Raw genomic sequence first — 27,476 nt, 5'->3', positions numbered from 1 at the left:
TGCTAATCTAGAGATGGAATTAGCTCAAATGGATAGCACGGTTGGATCTGGAACAATCGAAAACCCTAGAAATGATTCGAGCCGCTTAAAAAACAGACCCAAAATGACCCCGAAAAGCTTAGTCAAAGTTTTCAGTCAAACTTGGTCAAACTGCTGACGTGGCACCTACTGACGTGGCGGTGGGGTCCACCCATTGACGTGGCAGTGGCCTGCTGACGTAGTGCTCGTTGACGTGGCGGCTTCAGTTGACATGGCTCTCGCTGGCGTGTCAGCTGACGTGGCCGGTTCTGAGCGGCGGGTTGGATCCGATTTGTGGATCGGATCTCAGGTTCACCCGGAATTGAGAGTTTTTCAGGTCGGGCCAGGTAGATAACCGGGTTGGGTCGAGGTGGTCAGGCAAGGAAGACACATACGGCGCGTCACCGACGCGTGGAGAGGCGTCTTGCTCCGTCAAGATGCGTGGGGGCGCGTGCGAGCTTTTTTGAACTCCGTTCGAGCTCTGACGGACACCCTTCTCTTCGTCTCTGCGAGGTGAATGCAATGGTGGCCTCAAAACACAGTTTTGATCTACTGAACAGAGCTCTAAATTTCGGGATCACTTCCGTTCTGACTTTTCTGCTCCAACTAGGCTCTGATACCACTTGTTAGGACCTTGTGAGCATCCAAAAGAAAGTGACACCAAGAAATTTACGTGGTTCGATAAAAAATGACCTACGTCCACGGTGCACACACCAAAATTCACTAACTCGCCGAAAAATGTTACAATTCTCTCTCTCTCTCTCTCTCTTCCTCCCTTCTTCCTCTCAACTCTCTCTGCACTCTCTGTGCTCTCTCTACACTGTGCTGTTGTGTTGTATCACTTTCCACAGCCTCTTTATATAGGCTTGTATTTTACATTATAATTAAATGCAAATCAATACAAATTAATCACAAATTGGAAGTTTATAATCAAGAGATAAATGGAGAATACATTCACACGTTTTCTGACTCAGCTTAACGCGTCTCCAGCTGTGTTTTTGGCTCCATCTCTAACATTTTTTAATCAAAATTGAGCTTGAGAGTTAGGTTATGTGAGGGAAAGGTATTATCACTCCCTTCACATCTATTATGAACGGTATCTAATTAACCTACGATTATCTTAAATTTAATTAAATAAATTTAAATTAGTTCTGATGTGTGATTTTTACTAGCCTTAGAGGTTTTGAACTTCATATCCATCTTGAAGTTCACCTCAAGAAAACTTGAGCGGATGCAATTGCCCCACTCTCGAGCTTCGTCTTTGAATTGATTAACTATATTATGCATTAAAGCAAAATTCCTTACAAATAAGAAAAACTAACAAGCCCTCCAAAGGAGGGGGTTTTGTTACACAAACCCTCCTTAGGTTTGAGATAGGTGTGGTTTAAAATACCTCATTCCTTTTATTTTCATCACAATGACTCACACATACACACGCAAAATGAACATGCAACAATTAATCAAGCAAAGTGGACATTCAAATGCATTCAAATGATCAAAAAAGTCTAAAAGTAGAATTTTAAAGAATATTCTAGGATTCTTTTGACAATTTTGATGAATTTTCTCTTCAAAGGGCATTTTAGTCATTTTGGAAAAAAGAAAATTGGCCTTTTTCCTATTTTCTGAAAAGAAAAATTTGTCTTTTTTTTTTTTTAAAAAAAAAAAATTTCATGGCTTTTTCCTCTTTTTTTTTTTTGTATAAAAGAAAAAAGGAAATAATCAAAAAAAAAATTTCATGGCTTTTTCCTCTTTTTTTTTTTGTATAAAAGAAAAAAGGAAATAATCATGATAGAAAACAAAATAATAAAATCAACTAAACATAGTAAAATAAAAAGGTGATTGAGATGTATAGGAGAATCCTTGGTCAACATACTTTTAAACAAAATTTCTTCTTGCTTGCCTATAGCTATATATCTCCTTAGCCATCAATATTTTCCCCAAAATATATAGATTTTAAATTATATGGCTCAAGTATGAGATAACAAAGTGCTAGAGTGATTGATCTTCCTCCCAATCTCATATTTAGAAAAAAAAATAAAATTAAAACATGATTCATGTGAATAAGATAGGTACCATAATCAAAGGGTTCGAAACATTAACAAAAGAGATATTAATTTTAAAATTGAAATATGAAATGCATATGGGAATTATATTTCATTAATTGGTGATGCCATGATTCTAAAATTTTATTTAATGTGCATCTAATGTTGAAGAAAATTAGAATGCAAAAAATTAATCTCTCGTCTCTTTCTTAATATTTGTTCATTTTCAATTAGCTAGTAAAGGATGTTTACATCCAAACAAAATTTATATTATTATTTTTTACTGAAAACTTGAGTTCCACGCAAAAAAAAAAAAAAAAACACCTTATCCTCCATATAAAATTTAATATCTTAAGTTTTATATGGTTTGTGACGAGGTCATAATATAATAAAATATTTGATTGACACCAAACTTATCTCAACTATTAATTAAGAGAATGAGAGCTAATTTTTGGTCACATTTGTTGATTTACAGAGACGTGGATTTTGATTTATATGAATTTTGGTAAAATATAAATCAAAACTAGTAATTTTTCATATCAACACAAACCAAAATTTGATGTTTGAATTAATAATGAAACCTATTAATTTTCATACCTTTGCACTCTAAGCAAGCACAAGACATATATTTATGGACTATAACAACATTATTATAAAAACATACACAAAACAGTGAAAGTTAAATACAAAAGAACACATTAATAAAGTAAATAGATCTATCATGATTTTAACATCACAAACAAGAAAAATAATACGAATCTAAGTAATGTTGAACGACTTGCCACAAACAAAATTCTTCCTTTCATCTTTCAGCTTCAAGCAAATTTTTTTCGAATTGAAATCTCCCAAGAGCAATGAACCATCCACCATGGATGCCATAAACTTCAAAGCTTCAGTAAGAATCATTTTCTTTCTTTTTCCCCACTCTTTCTCTCTAAAGTGAATTTGGTACGAGATTGAGTGTGAGCCTTGTGCTTTATATAGAGTTAGAGTTGTCATGAAGTCTTGAATTGACATATATTATGGATATTACTAAAATATTTCTATATATTATTACATACCATAACTTGCCACCATTTTTCCTATTTCTTGTCATCATTTATTTGTGCAATCAAATATTTCTACTTTTAGACCTTAATGTGCATGTATGTTTTCAAATTAAAGCAGATTTTCACTGAGATATATATTAAATTGGATTAATTGGTTTTTATCAGTTATGGAAAAATATTTTAGAAGCTTTTTAATTCTTCAAAAAATTAACAAAAATATCACCTTTTTTTGTTTTTTTGTTTTCCTAACAACTTATATTGAGAACTTAAAAACAATAAGAAGACATATCTCAGGTTTCTTATATAAATGCAACAATTAAAAAAAATCAATCATGTGATATTTTTATTAAATTTTTTAAGAACTAAAAAGGAAAAATACAAATTGTTTTCTATATGTACTGATTAAACCAATTGCAATCTCATGCCTTTTAAAAGAAAAGTTAATATCATTAAATAATTGTATCTTAATGGTGTATCTTTGTATTCTGCATTCTAAATTCGTTTTTATTCTTTATTCCTATACCAAAAGTTGGAACACATTTAGTTGTGGCAAATATTTCTCACTTCCAATTCTTGATTTTTTATTTTTTTTTAAAAATAAATAAATATCATCTTATTTTTTAGTTTTTCAAGGTTCATACTAAAAGTGTAGAAAATGAAAAGTTTGTTTAGTTGCAAAATAGGTTTTTTATTTAGAGTTCTCAAAATGATTAAAAAAAAAAAAACTCATTTTTTTTATTTTTCCTTAATTATATAAGATAGTATTTATGATCATGAATTGTGGAATGTGGATTTGGATTTGTGTAGATTTGAGAGAAATTCAATGTATAAAAATCATCCAAATTAAATTCTAAGATTTGAATTTTATACTTTCATATGTAAATTTTTAAGAAGTCAAAAATATAAAAATAATAAAAAAATATACTTTTCCACTTTTCTATACAGATATAGAAAAATGAAAAATAAGGTGGCATTTTTATGATTATTTAAGAATTATAAATAAAAAATAAAACTATTTTTACAACTATTTTATAGTGCCTAAACCTTTTATTGTTATTCATTTTGTTTTTTATGTAAAAATTAATTCTATTTTTTTTTTTTCATTCTATTTCATTTCCAATCTTCATTACCAAACAATCCATGAATAGTAGTACATTTTTCAAGGGTAATGTTAGGTTAATTTGGATGACATTGGCCAACAATGCCACAATACAGACCTTCTTCAAAGCTTAATTTTAGAAGAGTAATACTTTTTAGAGCTCAGGGTTAATTGTAGCATCTTCAAATACAAATTTTTCTTTACATATAAATATTTTATAATAAAAAATAAAAAAAATAATTAAATACTTGAGAAGAAATTAATGTGATGATCAAGGTAGCAAAGTACTAGAATAGTTGATCTTCCTCCTAATATCAAATTTTAGAAAAGAAAGAAAAAAGCTAAGACATGATTCACGTGAGTGAGTAAGATTGGTGGAGCATAATTGATAGAGATGGAAGCATTAATCAAAGAAATATTTACTTTAAAAATGGAATATGAAAATGTATATGGGAATTATTTATTCATTAATTGATAATATAATATAAAAAAATTATTTGTGTTAGATTTAAATAGTACTTGGCATGATTCATGTGAGTACTTGGCCGTCTATTTTGACAATTTGTTACAATTGCATTAACCTAATGTTCGGTGAGAGCTTAAATTTAAATTTGTATTACATTTAAATAGGATGTAATATAAAATTGTATTGAAATTTATCTAAATTCATACAAATCTAAAAATCTAAGGTCAGAAATTCATGCTCCCAAACATAACATAATTAATTTTTCTTTCCAATTTTTTTTCTTTGATGATGCAATAGATAAATTAGATTTAAATTATTCAGCTCCTTTGGTATTGCAATTATAATTTAACTATATTTAATTATCAATTTTTTTAGGAGAAAACTTATGCTTGAAATTTACCAACTTTTTTTTATAAAATTTATTTTTGTGGGTAAGCCAGTGCAATGGGGCGAGTTGCTAGTCATATAGTGCTCCCAAAGGAAGAATGGTACGTGAAAACAAGACTTAAGGTTTGGTTTTGTTATTATTGTTATTGTTGTCATACCATAGTTTAGTTCAGGTCAAATGAATAACCTTCCTTTTACTAGTTAATTGACCAAAAAAATTTTCTTTAGGCATAAATATTCTATATTAAAAACATAATAAAATAATTAAATAATTGAAAAGAAATTAATGTGGTCCTCAAGTATCAGTTACAAAAGTGTGAGAGTGATTGATCTTCCTCCCAATCTCATATTTAGAAATAAATAAATAAATAAAACATGATTCACGTGAGTAAGATAGGTACCATAATTGAAAAGGATAGAAACGTCAACAAAAGAAATATTAATTTTAAAATTGAAATATGAAATGTATATGGGAATTATATTTCATTAATTGGTGATGTGAAGATTCTAAAATTTTATTTAATGTGCATCTAATGTTGAAGAAAATTAGAATGCAAAAAATTAATCTCTCGTCGCTTTCTTAATATTTGTTCAATTTGAATTAGCTAGTAAAGGATATTTACATCCAAACAAAATTTTAGATTATTATTTTTTATTAGAAAAGTTGAGTTCCAAGAAAAAAAAAAAAAAAAAACCTTACCCTCTATATAAAAATTAATAACTTAAATTTTATACGGTTTATAACAAGGTCATAATATAATAAAAATATTTTACTGACACCAAACTCATCTCAGCCATTAATTAAGAGGATGAGCGTTAATTTTTTATCAATATTTTTCTTCTCGTTATCTTTGAATGACCCTAATCTTATTATCAAAATTTTAATTACAATACTTACAAAGCATTAGGTTTGTGTAAAATGATCCACCCAAATCGACCAAACTGAGAATATATGGGTAAGTTGGAGGCCACTAAGCCAATTTACGGTCTGGTAGAGTTAAGGGGAGAGGAAATCGACCACCCATCGTGGGTTTTTGATTTTTTATCTATCTATGGTTTGTTGGAATTAACTTTAATCCATAAATCAAACAACCCAAGATCATCATGTTATTCAATTAATAAAACCAAACGCAGAATAAATACCTGAATCCATACTAAATGCGGAATAAATACTTGGATCCATAGATGTGTCTGATTTGATTGTCCAACATCTTTTATCGGAGAGTTTTGATCTTCCACAATCAAATCCCAGAGTGTCTCACTTGTGTTCTTCTCTTTAGATGGGTAAAGTAAGAACGTAAAAACTGTTTTTGATTTGACTTGGGGACCATAACCCTATTATGCTTTCTTTATATACTAGGTTAATTTTAAAAGCCCATCAATCCAAAATTAACTTAGTATTGGGCTTCTACATATTGCAAAACTCATACCCAACAAATGTTAAAATAGTCCAGTGAAATAATTATTCTTAAATATGTGAGCCCACAATAGGAAATTAAAATTTCCTAACAATCGCCCACTTAGGCGACACATAAATATCGAAAACAATTATATTACCCAAACCTTAAGTGTGCACAATATGATTATTATCCTTATAACATCCCCTTAATTCAATCTTGTTCATCTCATATACTAGCATGGGATCAAAGCGGCATTCATTACACTCATATTCGTAACTAAACCCATCAATGGTCACCACACTAATAAACTCAATGGCATAAATCGAGTATGGATGTGTAGCATGGTAATATGCATGTTTCTTAACCTTAATATGTCTTGTTTTTTTGTCCCACATTGGTAGAAAAATTGTTTTGAACTTTTTTTTGTTTGTTCCACATTGGTGAGAAGTGTTTTTTGGACTTAAGATTGAAGTTATATAAATAACTTAACTCTCCATTTGTAAAACACACCTCAAAGTTATACTTTATCAAGAAGTAGTAGATTGATCGTCGGCGTTTGAGGACGTAGGTAATTCTAAACCGAACTTTGTTAAATTCTTGTCTTGTTTTTTTACTGTCTTTTATTATTAGTTTCTGTATTGCCTTAGTTTTTATATATCCAATAGCATTAGTTGTAGTATTGGTGTGTGACACAGGTGGGGTACCCGACACAACAATTTGTATCAGAGTTAGATTGAATAGTGTCGATACGGAGGTGTTCTTATGTTAGGATGCTTGATTCCACGTTTGATGCCTAAGAAAAACCTTGTCTAAGCTAGTGCTCAGAGACCATTGCGGTTCAGTTGCTCCCTAGAGGTCGGCCTGATCAAAGTGGAATTTCATAGAATAAAATAGAGTAGACATAGTTAGTACGTACTATTCATCCTAGGCCTTTTGCTTTTTGGGTTGCTATTGAATAATAGAAGATGACAAAAACTTGTGTAGTAGTAGAAGAAACTCTGTCCACACGAACTCCAACCCCTTTGGCTTCGACATCATCATCAAATACGATAGCTAATGCTTAGTTTGAGGTGGAAAAATATGATGGTACCAATACTTTTGGTTTGTGGCAATGTGAGGTGATGGACATCCTGCATCAGCTAGAATTGGATATTACTTTGCATGATAAACCAGTGGATATGGGTGATAGAGATTGGGAAAAAGATACCTAGTATGACTAGGTTCCAACACTTATGCACATATATCATACAAAATTGAGGAGTGTTAAAAATGCATTAAAATTGAATATTATTGGGAAGTTTGAGAGAGCTCGGGAGATCGAACCCCAGGAGTTCAAAACTGCATGGGCGCCCAAACTATTGAGAAATCAACAGTTGACTTAGGCTCTTGGGCGACTGAACCATTTTGTGCATATCTTCCACGGGCGCCCAAACCACTTGAAAAGGACCCCTCACCAACTCGGGCCATCGAGGAACTACATTCAAAAACGGCCCGGGCAACCAAACACATGAGTTCGAGCTACATAACCTATGACCGGGCACCCAAAAATCCGAAGAAATGTTTCTAACTTTGATTTGGGCCACCAAATTGGGACTTGGACTGTCGAACTAATTTAAAGGACATTTATAACTGTGTCTGTTCAGGCGACCGAACCACGGTTCAGCCACCCGAACCTCACTGGGTTAAAATTTTTTTAATTGAGATAAATTAGGGTTAATTTGGGTTAATTGTGTTCAAGCAATTTGAAACTTTTCTAAGAATTCCCAACAAGTCCCAAATGGTTATAATTTTACCCTAGCCTATAAATATAGGCTCATTTGTGTGGATTAAGGAGAGATTAAGAAAAATCATTAGCCAAAATCTCTCAAACTCAAAATCTCATTTTGCCTATAATACTTCAAAACACTCTCATACTTTCATTCTATTGATTAATCTTAGTTTTGTGAGAGTTCTTACCTAGGTTATTGCTTAATATTATTGCTCATACTCCCATAACTTTGTTTGGTTGATTGGTATTAATTTTGGGGAGTTAAGTAAGGTTTTCCCATAGATTTTATGTAATAAATCTTGTGTTGGGAAAAACCTAATAGCTTAAGGATCTTTGCATTGTCATTGCAAAGATTCCTATAGCTTGATTTTGTTGTGGAAAATATTTTTAACAAGCTATATTATTCTTTCAAACAACTCTTGAACATAGTTCATTGAAGAAAATATTTTTAAGTTGATTTAAAGATTGTTGCATCATCTTTAAAACTCTAATTCATTATTGAGATTTGATATAACTTGTTTCAAAGAAATAGTTTGGTTAGAACACTCTTGAGCATTCTTGCGATCATATCTTGTTGAGTGTAGTTTGCACAAAAATATACATCATTGAGCTTACATTTACCTATATAGTTTATGTACATTTGATTGATTTGTATTGGTACATATATGCTTATCGGAGAAACATTATATTGTTCATAGTTTGTATTGTAATTCGGTTGTATTCCAGGCATGGCCTGAGAAGGCTGTAATCCAGCTTGTAATAATTGTTAGGGTCTTTTCCGCCCCGCAAGGAAAATTTGTAAAGGTTGAGATCAGTCATGTGCTAATTGACCTGATTGCATTAGGTACCACTCCACTCGTTAAGTGAGCATTATTGGAATTTTTGGGCTTGCGAGCTAGAGGCAGGGATGTAGACACAGTTGGCCGAACCCTGATAATATATCGTGCGTGTTATTTATATTTCCGCAATTTATTTACTGCACGTGTATGTTTTATTGTGAATGACTGAGTTTATTTTTGCATAGACAGACCCTAGATTACGTAATACTGTTGATCCGGTTTAATCTAGGCAAAATTTTTTAAATACCCAATTCAGCCCCCTCTTGGAAATACACTAAAGCTAACAAGGTCTAAATGAAGCACCTCCAAATTTAAAGTTTTTTTTATGCATAAATATTCTATAATAAAAGCATTGTAAAATAATTAAATAATTGGAAAGAAATTAATGTGGTCCTCAAGTATGAGCCGATGAGGTAGCAAAGTGCTAGAGTGACTGATCTTCCTCCCAATCTCATATCTAGAAAAAAAAAAAAACCTTAAACATGATTCGTGTGAGTAAGATAGGTACCATAATTGAAAGGGATGGAAATGTCAATAAAAGAAATATTAATTTTAAAATTGAAATATGAAATGTATATGGGAATTTTATATTCATTAATTGGTGAAGTAATGATTCTAAAATTTTATTTATTGTGCGTGTAATGTTGAAGAAAATTAGAATACGAAAAATTAATCTCGTCTCTTTCTTAATATTTATTCAACTTCAATTAGTAAAGGATGTTTACATCCAAACAAAATTTATATTATTATTAATATTAATGAAAATTTGAGTTCTACGCCGCAAAAAAACAAAAAAAGGAAGAACCTTATCCTCCATATAAAATTTAATATCTTAAGTTTTGTAGGGTTTGTGACGAGGTCATAATATAACAAAAATATTTGCTTCACACCGAACTTATCTCAACTATTAATTAAGAGAATGAGAGCTAATTTTTGGTCAATGTTTTTCTTCTCGTTATTCCTAAAATGACCCAAATCTTATTATTAAATTTTAATTACAATATTTTGCCTATATGCGCTTGTATGTGCATAACACATGACCTATACAAAGTGTGCACTCCAAACTATTTTTAATTTAGTGAATTGCTTAAATTAATTGCTGCATGACTCTGGAAGATCTTGAGTCTTGGATTAAGTAAATTAGGGCCTATTCTTCCAGCAAATAAAAAAAAAAACAAAAAAGGAAGAAGAAAATTATGGGTTTGTTGAATTCATCTCTGAAAAATTGTTTTTTTTTTTTTATATATTTATTTTTTTATTTCCATATTTTCAGATAATAAAAAAACAACAACATTGTCATTTACTTTTGGAATAGTAATGTGTAAAATCTGAAAAACATATTTTCACTAAGCTTCTATGATCCATCTTGCTATCAGGATTAAAGACAACCCAACATTCCTCATTGGGAATTTACCTTATTATTATTATTATTATTATTATTATTATTATTATTATTATCCCAGTTTAAAATCACAGATCACCATTTGCTTAAAACCAAAGATTTGAAATCCAAATTTCAAATCTAATCTGAGCCTAAACAAATGCTTATATTTTGTTGTATATGGATCAAATTATAAAAAGTCGATATCATTAATTAAATAATTGCATTTTATTGGGGAAAATAGATTTAAGTACTATAACATAGGATTATAAAACATACATGGGACATTAAAAATTAAATATACTGTAAGAACACGTTAATAAAGCAGATACAACTATTTCCATCAACATTATTTTCAAGATTATGAAAAAGAAAAATAATATCTAAGTTTATGATGAATCTAAGTAATATTGAGGGACTTGCCACAAACAAAATTCTTCCTTTCATCTTTCAGCTTCAAGCAAAACTTTTTCCAATTGAAACCTCCCCAGAGCAATGAACTGTTCACCATGGATGCCATAAATTTCAAGGCTTCGGCAAGAATCATTTTCTTTCTTTCCCCCACTCTTTCTCTCTAAAATGAATTTTGGTATGAAATTGAGTGTGAGCCTTGTGGTTTATATAGAGTTAGAGTTGTCATGAAGTTTTGAATCGACATTTATTATCGATATTAGAAAAATATTTCTATAAATTATTACATACCATAACTAGCCTCTAATTTTCCTACTTCGTTTCATCCTTTATTTGTGTCATCAAATATTACTCTAATGTGCATGCATGTTTTCAAATTAGAGAAGCGTTTCACTAAGATAAATATTAAATAGGATTCACTGATATTTTTATGACATTTTTTAAGAACTAAAAAGGAAAAATACAAATTGTTTTCCATATATACAAATTAAATCAATTGCAATTTCATGCCTTTTAAAATAAAAGTTAATATCATTAAATAATTGTATCTTAACGGTATATCTTTGTATTTTGCATTCTAAATTCGTCTTTATTCTTTAATCCTATACCAAAAGTTGGAACCCATTTAGTTGTGGAAAATATTTCTCATTTCCAATTCTTGATTCTTGATTTTTTTTTAAATATATATAAATATCATCTTATTTTTTAGTTTTGCAAGGTTCATACTAAAAGTGTAGAAAATGAAGAGTTTGTTTAGTTGCAAAATAGGTTTTTTATTTTCTTTTATTTAGAGTTCTCAAAATAATTACAAAAAAAGAAACTCATTTTTTAATTTTTCCATAATTATATAAGATAGCATTTATGATCATGAATTGTGGGACGTGAATTTGGATTTGTGTAGATTTGAGAGAAATTCAATGTATAAAAATCACACAAATTAAATTCTAAGATTTGAATTTTATACTCTCATACGTAAATATTTAAGAAGTCAAAAATATAAAAAAATAATAATAATACTTTTCCACTTTTCTATATAGATATAGAAAATTGAAAAATAATGTGGCATTTATGTGACTATTAAAAAATTATAAATAAAAAAAATGAAACTATTTTCACCACTAAATAGTGCCTAAACACGAGTTTTTTCCCTATTTAATATTTTTTTTATAAAATATATTAAATAATACCCTATTCTGGGAAGTATTTCTCAAATGACTTCAAGTAACGAGATTTGCCACGTGTCACGGTCAAGATAAACATATGCAAATCTCGCTACTTGGAGTAGCGAGATTTTCTGCGCATGAAGAATTTTTTGTTTTCCCGTTTATTATTTATTTATTATAATAATGATTAATTAAATTGTTTTTTGAATTATTGGAGGGAAGAATAATTTATTAATTTAAATTTTCATATAGAATAAATTACATTTTATAATTTAGTTAAAAATATTTTTTTATTATAAATTAATATAACAGTCATACATTATAAATATACACTAATTATATTTAATTAAATAGGGAAATCTTCTATTATTTTATTGAGTAGGAAATATTTAAATATTAATTTAAAATAATAATTATTGAAATTGTTAATGAATTAGATAAACTAATTAATTGATAATAGCAACCTTCTGTTTAGGCTCTATTTAGAAAATGAAAAATGCGGAAAAAAAGTAAAAGAAATATAAGAGAATTTAATTTTCATATTTTATATCAAGAAAATTGAGGAAAAAAAAAGTATAGCAAAAGAATGCATAAAAATATAATTTTAGAAATGATCAACATTTGAGTTTTCTGAATTATTAATCGTATAAAATAAGTTATCATTTTTTACATAAGTTTTCTTTTTTAATACAAAATCTTTCATTGAAATGAATATTAAAACATACCCGTGTACTAGAGATCAACGAGCTCAATTCAAATAAGGAAAACCCGATTCCACGCTAAATGACAATTACTTGAGCTGATTTGATAGTCAAATAGGCACCAGGAAAACCCAATTCCATGCATAACCTACGTGATCGAGCTTAGAGAGCTCGGGGTTATTATAGTATTTTTGGATATAGAAAGAAAATGGTATAAACTTTGATGATACTTTTGGGATGTATAAGTTTTGTTTTATGTTTTATATTTTAAGTCTTTTGTTAGGAACCTGTGAGCAACCAGAAAATATGACACCAGAAATTTAACGTGGTTCGATCAATATCGATATACGTCCACGGAGCACACACCACAAATTCACTATTCGCCAGAAAATTACAACTCTTACTCTCTCTCTCTCTCTCCCTCTCTTCCTCCTCTCTTTCTCCTCTCTGCTCTCTGAGCTTCTCACTTATGTCTCTCTTGTATTCCTCAACTCTCTATTTCTAGGGATGATATTTAAATCACAATTAATACATTAAATTACAAATTTGGGAGTTTCATCCATTAAGATAAAATCAAAATGAATGGAGAGATAAATGGACCGTGTTTCCAACTCAGCTCTAGCTCCTGGCTGTCTCCTGGCTTTAGCTACAACAATATCCCACTTGGAGACAGAGACGCCTCCTTAACCAGTATCATGAATAAGTGATGTGCTCAAAATATGTCTTCAAGTATGAAGACCAACTGAAATTGAACACAACTTCAACTTCTCTGTAGTCACCACCTTTTTGTCTGCTCAATTCCTACGGACTAATTTGATGGCTGTCAGCTTCACAACTGATGCAAATATGTCGATGTAGTCAATCCCTTCATTCTGTTTGAAGCCTTTGACTACCAACCGAGGCTTGTACCTTCTAGAGTGGTCATGCTCCTCTTTAATTCTGTACATCCACTTGTTGTGAAGACCTTTGGGCAACTCAGCTAGTTCCCACGTTCTGTTGGAGGTGAGGGACTTCATCTCATCCTTCATTGCAATCTCCTACTTGTTCGTATCTTCCACCTGACATGCTTCATCATAGCATTCGGACTCTCCTCCATTTGTAGGCAGTAAGTAATCAATATACCTTCTGTTTGGTACATGAGAAAGTAGATCTCCTAAGCTCCGGAGTTGAAGTAGGAGGTGGTGGTGCGATGATCTACTCATAGGTTCCTAACAAGTGGTATCAAAGCCGACGATTCGTAACTCTGGGTGAGCGACATCATAAAAGTCGAGAGGGAAAGTTGATTCTCCTGACGTGTGAACAGTTGGAGGACCAAGTGTGTGACTGAGGCCAATAAGGATTATTTAGGCCGCAGATGGATCTGAATAGGATTAAGACGTGAGAGGTAGGATTGGTTCGAAGGCACATGGAATGCAATCTGAGGCACGTAAAGCGCCAGTGGTAAGGCCCGCTTGAGCAATTGTTGGAGAATTGTTCAGAAGAGAGACAATTTCCGTTCAAGGGGGAGCAATTAGAACTCACAAGTGAGGGGGAGATTGTTGAGAATTCCACTTATGTGCTTGTCCCACATTGAAAAATTAGAGTGGATGATGGGGGCTTATATACATGATTGGATCTAGGACCCAATAGACTTGAACTTTTGGGTCAAGTTGGTGTTCACTCATGTGTATCAAATCCACCCATGGACTCCTCTGGTCCTAACATTTTTAGAGTTGTGAATACTGGAAGTTGTGGATTTTGTTTTTAGAGATACGTATATATGTGGATAGAGGTGGATGAATGGTTTATTTTGAAATGTAAATAGATGTAGAAAACTCTGATATTATATTGGTTGAGGATTATAGTTATGTTTTCTGTTACGTAATTGTTAATGGAATTACAGGTATAGGAAAATGGATTATGTGGCACCCGAGTCCCAACAAGCGGGTTCGTGGTGCCACAGAGTATGATTTAAGTAGAATAACGTACTGGATCGAGTTTTCGGGTTCGGAATGTTACAGTAATGTTATTAATATTGGGGTCAATGCACCAAAGTTGATTAACCTCCATTGTACAAATTGGCTCTCAACTAATTGGGACCATTTCACATGGCCAACTAGTTGTTCCACATAGCCTTTCCAATAGTCTTTGTCCTAAAAAAATCTATTAATATAATCAAATAACATTTTAGAAGAATTAATGTTTTTTTAGAGCTAAGGTTTAATTATAGCATCGTCAAAAACAAAGTTTTCTTTACACATAAATATTTTATAATAAAAAATAGAAAAATAATAAAATTCTTGAGAAGAAATTAATATGGTGCACAAGTATGATCGAGATAGCAAAGTAATAGAGCAGTTGAACTTCCTCCTAATCTCAAATTTTAAGAGGAAGAAAAAAGTTAAGACATGATTCACACGAGTGAGTAAGATGGTACCATAATTGATAGATATGGAGACATTAATCAAAGAAATATTAATTTTAAAAATGGAATGTGAAATGTATATGGGAATTATATATTCATTAATTAATAATATAATATAAAAAAAAAATTATTTGTATTACTTGGCCGTCTATTTTGACAATCTGTTACAATTGCATTAACCTAATGTTGGGTATGAGCTTGAATTTAAATTTGTATTATATTTAAATAGGGTGTAATATAAAGTTGTATTGAAATTTATCCAAATGCATACAAACCCAATTCTAAGGTCCGAAATTCATGCTCCCAAGTTTCATTATTGGGCTGTTTGGATCGAACCTTCTTTTAGTTGCATTCACTTGCAATACTTAGCATATTTCAAAGTTCGTTCAACAATTTGAAATTGCAGTCTAATTTGGGCTAATACGTGATTAGGGCTTACTATGGCCCATATTGTTGGCTGCTTTTTAACTATAAGGCCACTGTGGGCCTTTGTTTGAAGTGACAATCCAACATGGGCCAGTCATTTATTTTAAGGCCCACTATGGGCCTTTTTGGTGTTTGCAAGCCTGTAAGCAAGCCCAAATTTACCCCAACTACTTTCCCTTTGCTTCCTCATAGCCTGGTCACTGGTCCTTTATCCTAGTTGTAGTAGGCTGCACCCCACTGGATCAGCTCCCATTATATAAGTGAGAAGTAATTCTACGGTTTCCTACTTTCCTCACAAGCTCAACTAATCCCCTCGAGTCCTCGACCTCGATCGTCTACGCTACGCCGCTGCGGCTTTGCCTCCCTCCCCACTCGGACACTCCCCAGTCCGGCAGTCCTCGACACTCTGCGGCTCTGCCTCTGCGCTGCGGCTCTACCTCCCTACTCGGCCATTCTCAAGTCTCCGGTTGCCACGACGACGCGACTCCAACTCCAAGCCTCCAACCTGCCGTAGGCTGGCAACCTTGCAACCTTCGCCGGTCGTCGTCTCATCAGATAGCAAGCCTTTGGCCTCGATTGTCAAGCTTAGGGCCCGATAACGACTCGGGAACATCGACTGCAAGCCAAGGTATATTTTTTCTCCTTTTTTTTTTGTAATATTTTTTGTTACCCAAATGATATGTTCGACTGATAATATTTGTGTCATTGGTGTCATTCTACCTTGCGGTCGTTTGTGTCATTGGTGTGCTTTGGCTCTTCTGTGATGGAGCTTAGGCAAGATTGAGGTTCGATTAAAGAATCCAGTTTTTGCATATGCATTTTTTCTATTTCATATTGAGTGAAAAACAAATAGTGAGCTTTTTCAGTATATTTGTATGCTTTTTTCCATTAGAAGAAAAACTATGATTATAAGAACCATTATTCAAATTTTCCAATGCGCTTTATTGAATATAAATCCAAGTTCATTGTTTGTGTATATATTTAAGCAGTAGTAATTTGAGATTAATATAATCTGTTGCTTATTCAATTGTTTTTTGGAACTCATGCTTAAATTATGCTTGTTTCTATTTTCATTATTTCAATTTTTTCGCTAATCAAGACCTAAGGAGCCATTTGAATAGAAATTAAAAATCAGAAATAGAAAATGAAAACAAAAAATCAACAACTTGTTTGGTCAGTATTTTTAAAATTAAAACAAATTAAAAGCTTAATTAAATAAATGTTTATTTTTGTCCTCAAATCAAATAACAATTTTTTAAATACATAATAATACAATTAAAGAAGTAGTAGTGATGTCTGCGTTTTTTCTGTTTCATATCGAGTGAAAAACATATAGTGATGTCTAATTTGCTTGCTTGGGTTCCATTTAATAGACTACTGCTTTACATGAGAGAGAGAATAAAGTTAGAATAGTTGTCATCTCTACTATTAGAAAGGGATTTCCCTTTCTCATTTCTTCAAATAACATGCAAAATCCTCCTTTATGACTCATACACACTCAATATTCAACACTCCCATCCACCATCCATGCAAATTTCACTGTTACTACAAAATCTGCACGCCCCTTACCCTGCCACTGAGAGCATGAGGTTGCAATTTTGGGTTTTGGATAAAGGTAGTGTAAAATTGCATTGAGCTTCTTCATAATCTACAAATCCAAATTCAAGGTCCAAACCATATGCTGCTGAACACTTCCTTAGAGAAAACCAACAAATTAAATCCAACATGTTCCCTGTGGGGAGTGGTTTGAGCACGATCTGCAGGTCCACTGCCATACGACTTAGCCTCCACAGATCCACACAAATTTGAGTGATTGAAGCGGGAGGGAGCTTTCACTGTCCCTCCGTTCACCATAGATTTCTTCTGATACAAAGGAAAGAGTAAAACAAAAGAGACAAGTTAAAATGGTAAAACTCTCATATTTAAAATTGATACGAAAAGGGCCTATAAATAGGCTTTACATCAGAACACTTCATCCTACCACTAATCACAAACTCTTATAAAATAAGATCACATGCTAGCACTAACTATAACTCCTATAAAATAGGATCACATGCTAGCATTAACCACAACTCCTATAAAATAGGATCACATGCTAGCACTAACTACAACTCCTATAAAATAGGATCACATGCTAGAACTAACTACAACTCCTTTAAAATAAGATCACATGCTAGCACTAACCACAACTCCTATAAAATAGGATTATATGCTAGCACTAACCACAACTCCTACCAATGACTAGAGCTTCCAATAAACATTAATAAATATGAAATTAAACATTTAAATCTTAACACCTTCCCTTAAACTGAAATCTACAGAAATCAGTTTAAAAGAAAATCAACCCTCTCCAAAGTCCTTCTTTACAGCAGCACGTGAACAAACTCCAAGTAGACCACACAACTTCACAAATGTAGCCAGCTTGAGAGGCTTGGTTTGTATATCTGCAACATGGTCTTCACTTCGACCATAAATCAATTTGATTGTTCCATCATTGTTGAGATCTCTTAAAAAATAATATTTCACATCGATCTGTTTGCTTCTTTCGTGTAACACAGGATTCTTGGAGAGTTTGATTGCTGAGTTGTTGTCACAAAAAACTGTAGTAGCTTCAACTTGCTTGAATTGTAGCTCTTCAAGAATTCTTTTCAACCAAATAGCTTGACAAGCACAAGCGGTTGCAGCAATAAATTCAGCTTTTGTAGTTGACAAGGTGAAAATTGGTTGCTTCTTAGGAGACCATGAAACAGCCCCTGTGCCCAACATAAAAACATAGCCCGAAGTGCTCCTTCTATCATCTTGGTCTCCTGCATAATCACTATCAGTAAATCCGAACAACTCTAACTTTTCAGCCTTCTTGTAGAACAACCCAAAATCTCTAGTTCCTTGCAAATAACGAAGGATTCTCTTGGCAGCTAACAAATGCATTTCTGTTGGATTCTCCATATATCTACTTATCAAACTCACAGAATACATTATGTCTGGTCTTGTTGCAGTTAAATACATCAAACTGCCAACAATTTGCTTGTAAAGTGTGTTGTCCACCTTCTTCCCTTCATGATCTTTGTTTAGCTTCAAACCAAACTCAGTTGGAGTGCTTACAGGATTGCAATCCTTCATCTGAAACCTGTCTTAAATATCTTGCACATACTTCTTTTGAGAAATAAAATCCCATTAGTTGATTGTACTTCTTCTATGCCAAGGAAGTAATGCATCATATCAAGGTCAGACATTTCAAATTCAACCATCATAGATTTCTTGAATTCTTTAAACATGACACCATCATTTCCAATAAATATAAGATCGTCTATATATAAGCAAACAATGAACAATTTCCCTTTATCTCCAATTTTAACAAAAAGTGTGTGCTCATATGGACATTTGTGAAAGCCTTCTTTCAAAAAATGAGTCTCAATGCGACTATACCAAGCTCGTGGAGCTTGTTTTAATCCATAAAGAGCTTTCTTTAATCTATATACCTTATGCTCATTTCCGATCTTAATATAACAAAGGGGTTGTTCTACAAATACCTGTTCCTCTAAGTTTCCATGCAAGAATGTCGATTTGACATCCACCTGGACAATAGGCCACGAGTTCTGCGCCGCCAATGCGATCATTAATCTGATTGTATCATGTTTTGCAATGGGAGCAAAAACTTCTGTATAATCGATCCCATATTCCTACTTATATCCCTTCGCTACCAAACGCTCCTTATACTTATCAACTTCACCATTTTCTTTTAGTTTTATTTTGAAGACCCACTTTACACCAATGGTTTTGTGCCCTTTCGGAAGATCAGTCAACTCCCAAGTATCATTTCTTTCAATGGCATCAAGTTCATCATCCATTGCCTTCCGCCATTTTGCTTCTTTGACAGTACTTTCAAAAGTTGTAGGATTACAATTTGAAAATAAAGCAAAATGAGTAATTGGATCATGAATTTCAGTTACCTCATAGTCTTCCATCCATGCAGGCCTTTTTCGAATACGACGAAGAGATTGAGCTGCTGTATCAATAGCTTCTGCTGCTGTTGGCAAAATTTTAGCAGCTGTTGGAGTTGCTTCTGATGAATTTTCAAGCATAAATGCTGTTAGAGTTGGCTCTCTTTCAGAATCATTGTAAAAAAAAAAAACTTGAGTAGGTTGCTGCCTATTCCAATCCCAAGTGTTTTCCTTATCAAAGACAACATCTTGGTTGGTCACAATCTTCTTGATTAGTGGATTAAACAATTTATATGCTTTAGATGCTTCACTAACACCAAGAAAGATACACTTTTCTCCTTTATCATTAAGTTTCTTCATTTTTTCATCCGGGATATGTGCATAAGCGATGCAACCAAAAATTTTAAAATAATCTACACCTGGTTTCCTTCCACTCCAAGCCTCCTCTGGTGTCATATTTTGAATAGAAAATGTAGGACTTCTATTCAAGATGTGAATACTCCAATTTACTGCTTCAGGCCAAAACAGTTTTGGAATTCTCCCTCTTGCCAACAAGCTTTTCACCATATTGAGGATGGTTCTGTTTTTCCTTTCTGATACACCATTTTGTTGTGGTGTATAAGTAGCTGTCAGCGCTCTTCGAATGCCATGAACTTCACAAAAAACTTCAAATTTGGTTGAGCAATATTCTCTACCACGATTTGTTCGGAGGGTCTTAATGGTCTTTCCTGTTTCATTTTCCACACGAGCCTTGAAGCTTTTAAATGCACTAAAAGCTTCTAATTTTTTCTGTAAAAAATAAACCCAGGCTTTTCGAGTATAATCATCAATGAAGGCTATTAAGTATCTTTTACCTCCATTAGAAGATGGTGTTATCGGACCACAAATATCGAAATGAATTAGATCCAGAACACCTTTTGCTCGCCATGACTTCCCTTGGGGAAATTGAAAATGATATTGTTTGCCAACAACACATTCTTCACAAACTTGGGAACGAATACTAATCTAGGGAAGACCAGTCACCATATTTTTCTGTTGGAGGGTCTTCAATCCTCAAAAACTCAAGTGGTCATAATGAAAATGCCACAACCAAGAAGGATCTTTTACTTTAGCTACCAAACAAGATTGCACACTTTCAATCTTCAATGGAAACAACCTGTTTGAACTCATTTGCACAACAACAATAGCTCTTCTAGTAGGATCATAAATCTCACAAACACCCTTTTGAATAGTGATTACATATCCCTTTTCTTGCAATTGACCAGCACTTAACAAATTGCTTTTCAAGTCAGGAACATAAAGGACATTAGAAATTGTTTCTACAAAACCATTCTTGGTTCTTATCTCAATATCACCTTTTCCCATCACCCTCACAGTGGAACAATCTCCCAAACTTACTATAGAATGAAAGCCTTCATTTAAATAAGAAAAAGAAGACTTACTTCCACACATGTGGTTACTGTAGCCTATATCCACATACCAAACATCATATTCAAGTTCCCGATTAGCTTGAACAGCCATCAACAAAGTTTCCACTTCCTTCTTTTCGGCAAAATTCGATTGCTCTTCCTTTTCTTTGTCATTAGGCAACCTAGTATAACATTCTGAACGATAATGGCCAAATTTATGACATCTAAAGCACTCTACCTTGGATTTGTCAAAATGTTGATCTCGTCCTCTACCTTGCCCTGAAATTGATTATCATTTGCTTTGAAATACCTGCTGCCATTTCTATTGCCTCGATCTCCCCTTCCTCTACCTCTACCTCTACCCCTTCCTTTAGAGTTTGAGAAATGAGTAGAGGTAGAAGACTTCGGTTCATCTTTTGTTCATGGACCAACAAGGAGTTCTGCAGTTCATCAAGAGAGAATGCATCTATGTCTTTCGATTCTTCAATTGAACACACAACATAATCAAACATTGGTGTCAAGGAACGCAATATCTTCTCCACAATGGTGACATCATCCATCTTTTCACCATGAAATCGCATTTTGTTGCTGATCTCCATTGTCTTGGCACCATAGCTGGTGACAGATTCCCCATGCTTCATTTGTAGAGTCTCAAAATCTCTTCTCAAAGCTTGAAGCTGTGCACGCTTCACTCTAGCAGAGCCTTGATATTTTTTCTTCATTGAATCCCAAATATCTTTGGAAGTTTCTTTGCTAAGAATTGTTTCCAAGATGGGACGATAAATGGCCTGAAAAAGGTAATTTTTTGCCTTCAAATCTTTTAGTTTTCTCCCTTCCAACGCTATTTTCTGGGCATCCGTCAGGACTGTATTTGTTGTTGGTTCTTCAATTCCAGATTCAACGATCGGCCAATACTTTTTTGACCGTAGAAAGTTCTCCATTAGCATACTCCAATGGTCATAGTGATCATCAAAACGTGGGATTGCCGCCTGCACAAAATTTGAATCTAAAGCTATTGATTCTGTTTGAGAACTCTAGCTCTGATACCACTGATACAAAGGTAAGAGTAAAACAAAAGAGACAAGTTAAAATGGTAAAGCTCTCATATTTAAAATTGATACGAAAAGGGCCTATAAATAGGCTTTACATCAGAATACTTCATCCTACCACTAACCACAAACTCCTATAAAATAGGATCACATGCTACCACTAACCACAACTCCTATAACTCCTATAAGATCACATGCTAGCACTAACCACAACTCCTATAAAATAGGACCACAACTCCTATAAAATAGGATCACATGCTAGCACTAACCATAATTCCTATAAAATAAGATCACATGCTAGCACTAACCACAACTCTTATAAAATAGGATCATATGCTAGCACTAACCACAACTCCTACCAATGACTAGAGCTTCTAATAAACATTAATAAATATGAAATAAAGTATTTAAATCTTAACATCTTCAACCAAAATCCGCGCTTCATTTCTTAAATGTATGTTTTCTTAAGAAAAAATGCACACGTGTGTTAGTGCTGGTGTCATTGAAATTTCTCAAGCACCAGATATTAGTTTGGGGAAATTGAAACGTGTTTGAGGCCAATTTGCTATGTGTCTGTATGCCTTAACATAAATAATGTATTGGGCTATTAATATTTGCTTAATCTAATAGTTGTAAAGAATTACATGTTAGTAGAAGAAGAAAAATCGAGAGAGAAATCTAATTATCAAGAGAAACTTGATAATTGAAAAGAATTGATATCAGGAAGTATTCTAAAGGTAAATCAGTCAGAGGAAGAAGAAAGTAGTCTTGAAGAAATCAAGAAGATGCTTTCAGAAAATTGGTCGGAGAATCCGCAAGCATTATGGCAGAAGGTCATGCCAGAAGCTGATATTGTGCTTAAAAATCTCGATACAGTCATCAGGAGTAAAGGGATCAGTTATCCAAATGAAATGATAAAGGAATTTGAGAAGCAAATTCCAAAATTATTAAATTTGGGACTCATTAGGTACAACACGAGTGAGCACAGGAGTGCAGCATTCATGGTGACAAATCATGTCGAGCAAGTACGAGGAAAAGTCAGGATGATTATTGATTATAGAGATCTGAACAAGGAAACGAGAGATGATAGGTATAATTTACCTAATTAGGAGTCTCTTAGAAATAGAATAAGAAGGGAGAAACCTTTAGTTTATTCTAAATTCGATTTCAAATCAGGGTACTAGCAAATAAATGTCAAATAAAGAGCAGTAGCTCTTACAAACTTCACTATGCCCATTGGGCTTTTCGAATGGCTAGTTATGCCATTTGAATTGAAGAATGCCCGGAGAATTTTCCAGAGAAGAATGTATAAAGTATTTGAAGAAATGACTGAATTTGTTGCGGTTTACATTGATGATGTTTTAGTATTTCGTAAAAATACTAAGGATCATTTAGAACATTTGAGGCAGGTGGCACAAGTGTTCAGAAAAGAAGGAATGATTCTTTCAGAAAGAAAAACCATTTGGATGCAACCTCAGATAGAATTTTTAAGTTTAAAAATACGAGGAAATGAAGAGGAGCTTCAACCATACATAGCAGAAAGACTACGTGAATTCCCTAATGAATTCAAAGATAGAAGGCAGTATCAATGCTTTCTAGGAGTATTGAATTACATTAGAAAATTCATAAAGGATATGACATAAAAGGCAGCGCCAATTCAGAAAAAGGTTTCAGTAAAGAACCCTTGGAATTGGACTTTAAAAGATACTGAAGTTGTCAAAGCCTTAAAGAAAGAAGTCAAAAATTTGTCAAAATTAGAATATCCAGACATGATAGAATTAGATATAATTTTGGAAACCGATGCTTCAGATATAACATTGGGGTGCGTTTTAAAGATCAGAAAGATCGATAAAACAGAATATTTCAGCAGATATTAGAGTGGATGTTTTAATGGAGCAGAGCTTAATTACCCAGTTCATGAAAAAGAATTATTGGCAGTTCTTAAAGGACTTAGGATCAATGAACTTTTCTTGGGTAAACCATTTATCATTAGAACAGATATTTCCTATGTAAAGCATTTCATGAGAATTAAGTTAAAACGATGCACCCAAGCAAGATTGGTTAGATGGAGAAATGAGTTATAATATTACTCCTTTAATGTAGAACATATTAAGAGAAGAGATAATATTATTACTGATACTTTAACCAGGTATTTGAATTCTTGCAGATGAGATGGCAAGCAGTAGCAGTAGCGGCCATTCTAGATGTCCGATTTGTCAAGAAAGGCATAAGGTGGTAGATTGCCCAGTTGCCAGATTTGTTGACAAACAGAGGCAAATAACTTTCAGCTCTAGAAAGAGAGAATAAAGTAGCAAAGGAAAGAGAAACGTTTCTTAGAAAAGAGGACGTCCAGTTCCAATTCAGGAACAGAGTCTGATGAAAAAGAGAAGTTCATTCAGGAGAGATGAAAATCCCAGCGATAAAAGTCATATCCAGTGCTTCGTGTGCAACCAGTTTGGTCACTACAGCACTTAATGCACATAGAATCCTAGAACCAGGAAGGGGAAAGGAGAAGAGATGCAGAAAAATGAAGTAGTTGCAATCAACAAAAACGCTTTAGGATCCAGGAGGGATAGGGAAACAGTCGAAGTAGTCGATGTTGATTACGTTCTTGAAGAATTTCTGGGAAGGACTCCAGAAATTATAAGGGGAAAATGACATTTGCTAGAAGGGATTATTAATAATCTAGCAACAACAGCAAATACAACTTTTTCAGTCAATCTTGGAGAAGTAGTAGAAATTTTGGAAGAATTTGAATCCATTATTTCAGAATACTTTAAAATTATTAACAGGGAGAGTACATCTGAACTTATTCACCAGTAGATTAAACTCAAGGTGGAAATGGATATTCAGCTAAAGAAATATAGTTTTACTACCAGAGTGATAGTCAGTATTTCAGAATATCCAGAATTGAATAGGTTTTGGATGAAAAGTGGATTGTGTATTTTAAAGTTACACATTCCCAAAAATATTAACCCTAAGCTTCTTATTGCAGTACAGAAGGCCTTGAGGACAAGAGAAGTCTAGTTTTTTGGGTTTAGTAAGATAGGACAAGGTTTCGAATTCCTGCCAGCAATGGTAAAATATGTGTTAAATTTTACTAATCCAGGACGGATTTGGTGGACTAGCTATATTGAACCAATTGAATTGAAGTCAGGAAAAGTTTTGTTCTAGAATCTTTTTTCAGAGGATTGGAAAGACAGAACAGTCTCATATTTTCATGAAGAAGAATCAGATTGGGAGGATTTTCAGAAACATAGAAAATTCTATGATTTGGTCTAGAATTTATGGGGAATTTATCTTCTAGAAGTTAGGATGACTTTAGATTGTATATTTTTCTCAGATCATGAAATTCTGATTGCAATTGAAGGAAAGTTTCTTCAGAAATTCGAAAAAGCAAATTTAGCAGAATTTGCAATTAATGCAAGAGATATAATTAATCAAATTAAAAATTGGGAGCATCATCTTCCTTCAACGCAGGCCATGAAGAGTGATCTTCAGATCGTACTCGCAGAACTGTCAAAAAAGGAATCGTTAGTGCTCTGAAAGATACAGTCCAGTCTCCATTTCCCTGTCTTTATTATTTAAATACCATTCTAAATTCGGGTTGTTACAGTCTCCTCCTCTTGTTTTTTTCCTAGATTATAGCATATTTGGTATGCTCCGTGGACGTAGGTCAAATTAGACCGAACCACGTAATTCTGGTGTTTTTATTTTGTGTGCTTATTTTGCTTGTGTGTGTGATTATTGTTCTTAGATCCCAAACATTTATGAGGTTTCAAAATTTCATTGACTTCCCCTATAATTTGTTAAAAAGACATAGATTTCGCTTTCTATTTGGCAAAAGGACAAGCTTGGGGAGGAGTACAAGTGTCACAAAGATTAAATGTAAGGGGAGGTTTGTGGGATTTTTGAATCTTCATTGGAGGTCCATCATGCCTTTTTTCCAAACTAGAGGTAGGGTGTCTTTTTCCCTATTTTTTACTCTTACTACCTTAATGATCTGGTTTCATGTGACTATTCTTGTGGCAGATTAATATGATTTCCTCACTGTAATCATATCTAGTCGTATGAAGAGAAGATTTGCTATCTTTTCTGCGTCTGCTTTGAATTTGATTTTGGCTGAGTTATCTTTGTTTTTCTTTTCCTTTTATGATCATTTATGTGACTAAAGTATTCTGGCTTTTTCTGGGTTCAGATACTCAGTCCCACCAAATTGGTGCTAGGAAAGAGAAGCAGATAGAAACATTAAGGGCTGCTCTTGGGATTGGCATCTCAGAATTTGATGATCAAAAGAAGCAGAATGTGGAAGAGAATGATGATGATAAGCCAAGAACCAGGCGACCTTTCTTGGATAGAGAGGTCAGAAAAGACAAGCATCTGGTAGAAGAGCTTAAAGATGAGAAAGATGATATTGAAAAGAGTATTGAAGATTTACCAAATAGGTGGAAAGAAGGTGGAAAAGACAGGTCAAATGAAATAACTATATTATGTATTAAAGCAAAATTCCTTACAAATAAGGAGAACCTAACAAGCCCTCCAAAGGAGGGGATTTTGTTGGATAAATCCTCCTTAGGTTTGAGATAGGTGTGGTTTAAAATACCTCATTCCCTTTATTTTTATCATTTGCATTCAAGTGATCAAAAAAATCTAAAAGTAGAATTTTAAAGAATATTTTTGGGATTTTTTTTTTGACAATTTTGACTAATTTTCTCTTCTAAGGGCATTTTAGTCATTTTGGAAAAATGAAAATTTGCCTTTTTTTCCCTATATTCTGAAAAAAAAATTTGTAGCTTTTTTGTAAATGAATTTTCATATATTTTTCCTTTTTTTTTTGTATAAAAGAAAAAAGGAAATAAACATGACAGATTATAAAATAATAAAATAAACTAAACACATTAAAATAAAAAGGTGAGTCCTTGGTCAACATACTTTAAAAAAAAAAAAAAATCTTCTTGCTTGCCCATAGCTATAGAGGCTCTCGGCAAAATCTCATTAGCCATTAATATTTTCATTGATCTTCGATATTTCATTATTTTTTTCAAAATATATAGATTTTTAATCATATGACCATGCCATGTACAAGAATAGGACAAAAAATAAGTCTTAAGAGAAACAAGACTTAAGACTTAATTTTATTGTTGTTATTATTATTGTCATACTATAGTTTAGTTCAGGTCAAATGATTAACCTTCATTTTACTAATTGGCCAATACAACTCTAATTTTGACCTAATTATGACCAACCATTACCACATGGCCAACTAATTATTCCATATAGCCTTTCCAATAGTCTTTATTCAACAAAAATCTATTAATATAATCAAATGACATTTTAGAAGAATAATCTTGTTCATCAAGGTCTAACTAAAGCACCTCCAAATTTAAAGTTTTTTTTACATATAAATATTTTGTAATAAAAGCATAGTAAAATAGATAAATAATTGAAAAGAAATTAATGTGGTCCTCAAGTATGAGGTAGCAAATTACTAGAATGATTGATCTTCCTCCCAATCTCATATCT

At 32.9% G+C, this 27,476-nt stretch overlaps 1 protein-coding gene across 1 annotated transcript; it reads left to right on the top strand.

The window, feature by feature from the left end:
• The first annotated feature begins 250 nt into the window (after positions 1-250).
• On the top strand, positions 251-26,540 carry LOC131143973 (uncharacterized). The gene is made up of 3 exons (XM_058092325.1): positions 251-365; positions 15,823-16,182; positions 26,152-26,540. The coding sequence occupies exons 1-3, from the start codon at positions 251-253 to the stop codon at positions 26,538-26,540; spliced, it is 864 nt and encodes a 287-aa protein (XP_057948308.1).
• Positions 26,541-27,476: the final 936 nt, after the last annotated feature.

This window comes from Malania oleifera, chromosome 12 (genome assembly GCF_029873635.1).
Source record: "Malania oleifera isolate guangnan ecotype guangnan chromosome 12, ASM2987363v1, whole genome shotgun sequence".
Taxonomy (NCBI): domain Eukaryota; kingdom Viridiplantae; phylum Streptophyta; class Magnoliopsida; order Santalales; family Ximeniaceae; genus Malania; species Malania oleifera.
This window is presented reverse-complemented; position numbering and strand designations above follow the sequence as displayed.